The sequence below is a fragment of the Cyprinus carpio genome, chromosome A23 (genome assembly GCF_018340385.1).
Source record: "Cyprinus carpio isolate SPL01 chromosome A23, ASM1834038v1, whole genome shotgun sequence".
Lineage (NCBI taxonomy): Eukaryota > Metazoa > Chordata > Actinopteri > Cypriniformes > Cyprinidae > Cyprinus > Cyprinus carpio.
Genome location: NC_056594.1, coordinates 20797580 through 20806011, shown reverse-complemented (window position 1 = coordinate 20806011; position 8432 = coordinate 20797580). Strand labels below are relative to the sequence as shown.

At 36.8% G+C, this 8432-nt stretch overlaps 1 protein-coding gene across 1 annotated transcript; it reads right to left on the bottom strand.

The window, feature by feature from the left end:
• Positions 1 to 3891: 3891 nt before the first annotated feature.
• On the bottom strand, positions 3892 to 7520 carry pfn1 (profilin 1). Its single transcript, XM_042713935.1, has 4 exons — positions 7364 to 7520; positions 7121 to 7268; positions 5277 to 5472; positions 3892 to 4416 (listed from the first exon to the last, which is right to left on the bottom strand). Exons 2-4 carry the CDS (start codon positions 7250 to 7252, stop codon positions 4319 to 4321), a joined length of 426 nt encoding a protein of 141 aa, XP_042569869.1. The 5' UTR covers positions 7253 to 7268; positions 7364 to 7520; the 3' UTR covers positions 3892 to 4318.
• Positions 7521 to 8432: the final 912 nt, after the last annotated feature.

The window sequence follows — 8432 nt, the reverse complement described above, 5'->3', positions numbered from 1 at the left end:
CAGGACACGCCCACTTCTCTGATGATCTCAATGTAATCAAATATAAATGCCATCATACCTAGTCACTAGTCAGCCTTTATAAACAGTACAGAACATACACACATCATTAAATTAAGCCACTAATGCAGTGCAGTGCCAATGTTTGACATTCTAGCAGATCAATCTTAGATATGTTTGGACTGGAATGCTAACATACTGCTTAATGCATACTTAGTGTATATTTTAAGTCACTATTATTAAAAAAAAAAAAAAAATTAAATAGTATGCAACTACCAATTTTAAGTTTTTTCCATGCAGTGGTTGTATACTGTAAATTTCAATAAGTGCATTAAGTAGCCTGTGTATTCCATGCATACTGAAAATCAGCAAACTGTACACAGTATACAACTGCATACTGCAAAAATAGTAAAATGGTTGTATGAGAAGGTCACCAAAAGGTCTGAGATCTGGAGGTCAAGAGGTCACCACCATACAACAGAAAATTTATTATTTTATTTTTTTAATATTCACAAATATAAAACAATAATATATCTGGTCAAATTTGTTTCAAAATATATTCACATAAATATATTTTCTACCAATATATATTTTTTAAAACTACATATATATATAATAAAAAATAATACATATAAATATCAATATTTTTAAAAGAATTTACAAATATATATTTGCCCTACATTTATTTCACTCCAAGAAAACACATTCACTATGTAACATTTAAAGGAAAACTTTGTTTGTTGTCTATAACACGTGTCAACATATAACTCATAATTCATAACACTATTGTTGTGAATGAGGCCCAGAACCACAGTATCATCAGCAAATTTGCTAATAGATGAGGAGCTGTGGGAAGACACGCAGTCATGTGTGTAGAGAGAGAAGAGCAGGGGACTCAGGACACAGCCCTGTGGGGCTCCTACGTTCAGGGTGATGGAGCTGGAGGTGTACTGGCCTACTTTCACCACTTGAGGTCTGCCGGTGAGGAAATCAAGAATCCAGTCGCAGAGTGAAGAATTCAGTCCGAGGTCCATGAGTTTAGAAGCTAGCTTTATGGGAACTATAGTATTGAAATCTGAGCTATAGTCGATAAATAGCAGCCTTACATAGTTCCTGTTATTGCTGTCAATGTGTGTGAGAGAAGAGTGCAGGACGTGAGAGAGGGCATCTTTAGTGGATCTGTTGGGGCTGAAGAGGGTCCAAAGTATCAGGGATGGAGGAGCAAATGTTGTTCTTTATACAGTAAGTTTCTCAAATGACATGGTTTTATGTTTACGCAGCGCAATACGCAACGCAACACATAAAAAGACAGTATGAGTCATTATAATCAGTAATTATGTATGTTAAGGGGCGGGGTTTTATTGGTCTTGTCTCGTCGCGTCGGGACACATCACAGTGTAGTGAGGGGCGTAACATTTCCATCACATGCTTGAGGCATTCAGCCAATCACAACGCACTGGATAGCTGGCCAATCAGAGCACACCTCGCTTTTTAGACTGTGAGCTTTGTAAAAATCAAGGCGTTTCAGAAGGCGGGGCATAGAGGAGAAACAATAATGTACATTATGTGGAAAATAATGTGTTTTTAACCTTAAACCGCATAAACACATTGCATTACACCAAATACACAAAATAATGTTCTTTTTATCAGCATCATACGACCCCTTTAATATGTTGTTGATCTGACTTTGTCTCATTGACATCTGATGTCATTCAGGAGTCTTCATGGAGGTCTTTTCCTATCAGCCGAGGCGTGGAAACACTCAGACCATCCCTCGTCGAGCTCCAGACCTGAATCAAAGGTCAGGGTTGAATTAAAGAGGGAAATGTGAGAGTGAGTTTGGGTTCGGACCTAAAGGGCACCTATAATGATCATACGCCGCTCTTTCCCTGTGTTTCTCCCTCTCTACCATTTAACACCAGGCTAAAATTAGTTTCACTATCATGAGAGACACTTCCATCCACAGATTCACTTGGATTCACAACATTCAGCTCTTGTGTATGGAGTTCCATTTGTGCCACAAACGTGTCGACTGCTGTGTAATACATTTGTCCGTGTCTGTAATTGCTGTTGTGCAAGTTTCAGCTCTCAGTGAACGTTCTGCGACACATTGTTGCATTCTAAAACTTTCCGATGCATTTATCTTTCTAAAACATGTTTTACGAACGTTTCGCCAACGTTCCCATTAAGTTATGAACACGTTATTTCAGGATGTTCTCTGAATGTCCAGTTTTTAAAATGTTTTAGAAATGTTTCTTCTTGGTTGTGCAAACGTTAAGGGAACATTCCATTTTATCACGTTACATAAGTTACAGAACCATTACTTCTGAATGTTTTCTGAACGTTCTGCAACATTTAAATGCGTTCGAAGGACGTTTGGAAAAAATATTCCATGAACAATGTACAGATGATGTTTTTGTGTTAACATTTTGAGAACATTATTAAAGACCAGATAACTTTGAACAAACGCTCTATTAATGTTACTGGAAGAACTTTGAGAGAGTCTTTCCAGAACGTTTCCTGGTAGCTGAGAGAACAAGACAGCATAAATGCGTTTCACCATGTTTAAATGCATTATCTGCTGGTAATTCTGCACAAACTCAACGCAGCGCATGCAAAGCAGTCACAGTAAGAGGTTGAGCAGATTATTTGAATGAAATACTCAAATCTCTCAGTGGACAAATGACATTCAGAACAGAGAGAGAATCTGACTGAGCTGTTGTCACACATCACTGCCACATGATGGCGCTGCACTGTGTGTGTGTGTGTGTGTGTGTGTGCTCCATGTCAATCTCTATCATAGATCTCATGTCTGTGTGTGTCACATGCAGAACTTCCTGTTTCCTCTCTTACAGCACTATTGCTTCACAACAGTGTGTGCTGAAGAGTCTCAAATTACTGCCTCCTTACAGTGAGACACTGGGATAAAAGCATCCGCTGAATGAATACATAAACAAACGTGTCTGCTAAATGAACGAGTGTGTTTGTTGGGTTAGGGTTGTGCATGTATGTCACTACATTTGACCTGTTTTCATCAGTTTCACTTCTATGATTCGAGAGCAAAGAGCGACTCGTGGAAAGTTCACAAAATCATTTCTTACCCATCCTGTTGAGAATTAAAGTCAGTCTTAATGGAAACTGGTCAAATCAGATAAACACATCCTTACGTTAATTGTCGCCTTGAATTGATTGTGATGGTTTGGGTCAGAACTGACAATCAGCAATCATTCTGCTGGTGCTTCATGAATCTCTGCGTTCAAACAGGTCTGAAGAAGGTGCGTCTCGTTTATTCAAGTGTGCTGAGAATGCAAAACCTTTACTGGAAGAGAAAGAGTAAAGCAGCCTGTGATTGGCTGACAGGCATTCGCGGCATCAGCTGCTGAATATTCTAATGAGCTCTTGAGTTGTGTGCACGTTTAAAGCAGGGTTTTTAACCTTAACTGAAAACCAAAACTATTAAAAATATCTTTCATATTTAATATTAAGCTTAAATAATATAAAATATAAATATTTGATGATTTTTTATTTATTTTTAATTAGAAATGTACCCTTGGCAGCTAAATTAAATGTTTCAAAGGTAAATAAAATATTTAAATCTAAATAGAAATTAATAAAAATAAGCAAAACACACAACAAAAATGACTAATATATATATATAATATATATATATATATATATATATATATATATATATATATATATATACATACATAAACATAAAAGCTAATTTAAAAAAACAAATAAAAACTTATTTTTAATAGAATCAAACTATTTTCAATAGTATTTTTCAATATAATTCAATAGGAAATAAACAAAAACTAAAACTGAAATAAAAATAAATATGGTTAACCAAAATAGTAACAAAAAAAAATTGTTGATAAAAATATGAGCTGCTCCATACAAACTCATTCTCTCTTTATTTGGCATCTAATAGATATCTCGGTTTTGTTCAGCAGGATTTCACACAAACAATCATACAAACAAATGCTAAAACCATTTGACTGGACACTCCGCCCGTCCAAAACACAGAAAATACTATAGAACCGTAAATCAATCAATTAATTTATGATAAAACCAATAAATGAGTTTGATATTAACTAGAGTTTGCGTTCCACTGCCTGACTGGAGAAGAAACCAAGATCTCAAACTCCTGGAATGTTTAAACCGAGATGATCTTCTCAAGCACACGTTTGGTTGATCTTGGAGCAGTTCTTCTGGCTTTATGAATGGAGATCAGGTCAGATCCTGCAGACGGCCGACAGGTGAAGTGGCAGAGCGTGGTGAAGTGGGCGGAGTCAGTAGAGCAGGGGGCGGGGCTTGTTCACATGTTCATCTTCCTGAGGTATGTGGTCATGTCAAAGACAGGTGGATTGACTTTGCCTCCGTGAGCATCTTTTACACCTTTAGCAATGATTATCGCTGAAAGAGAGAGAGATAAGAGTGTCAAACGTCCAGCTCAGTACACTTTAGAATCGAAGACGATACAAAATAAATAAAATAGAAATTCTAAATTAAAATAAATGTAAATCCTTTTAAAAAACATTTTATATATTTGCAAATATTTACATAAACTTCATATATAAAAAAACATGCCCAGGTCAAATTTCACCCCACAATCTAAAGAAATAAAATATTATTAATTTTTAAAATATATATATAAAAAAAAAAAATCAAATGAAACACAAATTTTGCATATAATATTTGTATATACTTTGTATATAAAAACAAGTCCAGGTCGAATTTCACCCAAAAATAAACACATAACATTGTTCAAATTTAAATTGTAAATTAATAAAAAATATTTTAAATATATTTGCAAATAAAATTTGTATATACTTCATATATAAAGACATGTCCGGTGCTTATGAAATGACAAACAAAAATGTAAATATAAATGCATATTAATTAAATAATTTTAATATATTTACATACAATATTTGTAATTAAAAATATAAATAAAAAAAGAGGTCTGGGTCAAATTTCACCCCATTATTACAATTTACAATTCAAACATACATTATAAATTAATTATAAACTGAAATGAAATCGATTAAATCATTTACATATTAGATTTGTATATACTTAGAAATGAAAAATGTCCTTCTCATTACTGAGGTTTTTTTCTTAATCGTGATTCTGATTACTATAATTCCATCTTTTGATCACTACTACAGTGCTTGTTAAAATTACAGTCTGCATTTATTCAAGTTCAGCAGATGTGCTCTCCCATAAAGAGCACACACTTGACATGTTCTTTGTTTTGATCTGCTGGCTCTCACCTTTGTGAGCTCTGCCGATGGTGAAGGAGAAGGGGTCGGGCTCTTTCTCTGAGGTCTTCATCTTGATGTCCATGGTGTTCTGGCCGTCCACGTTCAGAGCGTCTCTCAGCACCGTGCACTTCCTGCCGGCCAGAGTCACTCCATTGGCGAACAGAGTACTGCGGTCACTGGCGATGATAGCCTTGACCTCAGACGCCTGACGGAGACACACACACACACACACACACTGTGATTTAACAGTCCAGCAGACGCAGGCTGAAACAAGCAGAAACACTCAGAGCCGCTCATGTTTCATCATGTTCCTGAACACAACATGCAGAGCGTAAATCATCCCATCATCATTCCAGACCATTCTCAGACTCAAACTGCATCACCTTCACATCCGGATCAATCAACAGGCTTCTGAGCGCATCATCAGTTTTTATTTCAAATGCACAGGAACGTAGAAGACAAAGCGCATTTTGACGCAACTGTTTCTCACTGTTTCAATCAGCTCACAACAATCATACGATATGAGAACAAAAACGTGTTATTTCTGAACGGCCAAGGGATTTTCTTCTTTTATCTTTATTATGGGAACGTTACTTCTGAATGGTTTAAAACAAAAACTTGAAATGAATGTTTAGTTAAAACATTTCAGGAGGAACACTGCACGAATGTTGTGTAGATACTGTTTTTGTGCTGAGGTTCTGAGACAAACCTTCATAACTTTGAGAGAACATTGTTAGAGGCTCGAAATTCTTTAAGAGTCTGAGCTGCATGTTACGACACGAACGGGGGAAACACACACACACACACACACACACACACACACACACACACACACAGGGGACTCTCCATAGGCGTAACGGTTTTATACTGTACAAACTGTATTTTCTATCACCGAACACAACACTGTTTTGTATGTTTTTGAAGCCTTTTGTTTTACAGGGACACAGGAAGTGTCCTCATAAACCATGTTTACGTTGTAGTACACATGTCTTTAAATGCAAAATGTTTAAAGTGAACCTGAAGTATACTTGCAGTAGTTCACTACTTCCGCACAATTAAACTGCATTAAGTACAAAATTAGCGGTTCCAATTTAGCAGACTTTACGTATGCTAGTTCAATATATTAAAAGTATAGCTGCAGGGTATTTTTATTAAGTACATAAATATGCAAATGTATTTGTTGTATATTTAGCATAAAATAAATGTATTTCAAATACATTTACGTATATCTAGGGATTTCACTAACATATATATATATATATATATATATATATATATATATATATATATATATATATATATAATATATATATATATATATCATGTCAAAATGAAAGTGGGTGAGAGGAACCTGAGACAGGAAGCACAGTGTTGAAATAATCCGCGGTTAAAGCTGAACGTTGCTTTATATAAGACACACAGACACTAGCGTTAGTTCACTTATAGCGAAAGCTTCGCATACTTATGCTAAATATTTCATCGCTATATATACAAACATCTGACACTAAAACCTGTCCGGCGGGGTGGGGGATGGGGGGCGCACTTCCGCCTTCGAACACGCGTGACCAAATAAGGAGCGCTCCGAACTCGCTCGAGCGCTGTGAGGAAATTCAGCGAATGAATAAAGCTGATGGAAACTACACAGCGCTGACTTTCATAAAACTTATCAGAGAGCTATAAAACTCCGTTATAATGCGAGTGCATGCTGATTTTCACACGAGGAAGAAGGAATAAGTAAAATAATAATAATAATAAAAATAATAATAATAAAAAGTTTCGCGTAAATGGCTAAATACGTCGTAATTTAAAGAAACAAAGCAGGGCGCAGTTTTCTTTGATTGTAAATGTCATACCGAGACTTGGCTCAGCCAGCCGCCCGGTGCTGCCGCCCAAACGGACTCCTGACCCGGTGTGCATCCGAGGATGACCGCATCATCCACCCACTCGCTCTTGGTCAGGCTAGTGATGTAGCTGTCCCAGCTCATGACTGCTGCTTTAGATCTAAGGAGCGACAAAACACATCATCATCATCATCATCATCAGAACCATCGCGCGCTGGGCGCACAGACACTAAAGCGAGAAGAGAGCGAAAGTACCTGAGTGCGTCTCTGCTCCGATGCAAAGTGAGTTTGAGGAAGTCCGCGTGAGTTTATATGCGGCGCAGCGCGCCCTGCCCCGCGGCCCACTTCCGCACAGAGAGCGACTGAAGATGCGCTGCTCGCATTGGCTCAGAGTTTGCTGTTCAAAGTCATTTCACATCATGCAGAATATGTAGAAGGCAAAGCTGACTGAAGGGACTGACATTGGTGACCAAACGTTATTTCCGAATGTTACCTTTTTAAAAAGTTAGTGGAAGATTTAGTTGTCTCTTTGCTCATCTGCTGTACCTCTACAGGACGTTTCCTATCAGATGTCAAATAGATGTTTAGAAGATGTCTTTAAGATGATTTAAAACTGACGTCTATCAGATGTTTGCTCGCTGCAGATGAAGCGATCTTTAACAGACCTCCTGCAGACGTATGTGTGCATCACATCCTGACATAAGAAAACAAACAATACAATTAAAAAAACGTTAGATGCACCCTAATAAAACGTTTTCGTGTATGCAAACACTGAAGGAACTTTTAATTTGGTAATTTGCTGAATGTTATGGGATGCTACTTTTGTTTTGGATGGCCTCTGAATGTTCGGAAATATGCAGTGAAAACCCTAGACAGACGTCCTAGTGAAACATTTCATGAATGATGTACAAATAATAAAGTTTTAAAAAAACAGATAACTTTGAACAAATGTTCTCTATACGTCACTACACAAATGTTTGTTCTTAACATTAACACAACGTTTTGAGAACATTCCTTGTTAAATACTCAGTTTGCATACCCACATTGCATTTATGATAAGATACACTGCATGCACTAAATGCACTCTGAATCAAGAAATCAGGTCAGGTGCTCACTGTCATTACTCAAATAACGGTTTTGGTTGTGTGCACACACATCTTAGTGGTAGATCTTGGATTTATTTTGGGCTGCACTTATGCAAATGTTGTTTCAAGCCCACATATATACTGAGAAACTCAAAGGGAGATGTCTGGAGTGTTTCATAGAATTAAAATGACAAATGAAAAAACACCATAGCAGTCATGATCTCAAGTCATATGATGGA

Excerpts from the sequence above, each read along its gene's own strand:
- pfn1 (XM_042713935.1), bottom strand. The coding sequence starts at position 7,252 with ATGAGCTGGGACAGCTACATCACTAGCCTGACCAAGAGCGAGTGGGTG. Across the intron at positions 5,473-7,120 it reads GCTGGCTGAGCCAAGTCTCG|GCGTCTGAGGTCAAGGCTAT; the intron begins GTATGACATTTA and ends TGTCTCCGTCAG. Across the intron at positions 4,417-5,276 it reads CATCGGCAGAGCTCACAAAG|CGATAATCATTGCTAAAGGT; the intron begins GTGAGAGCCAGC and ends TCTCTCTTTCAG.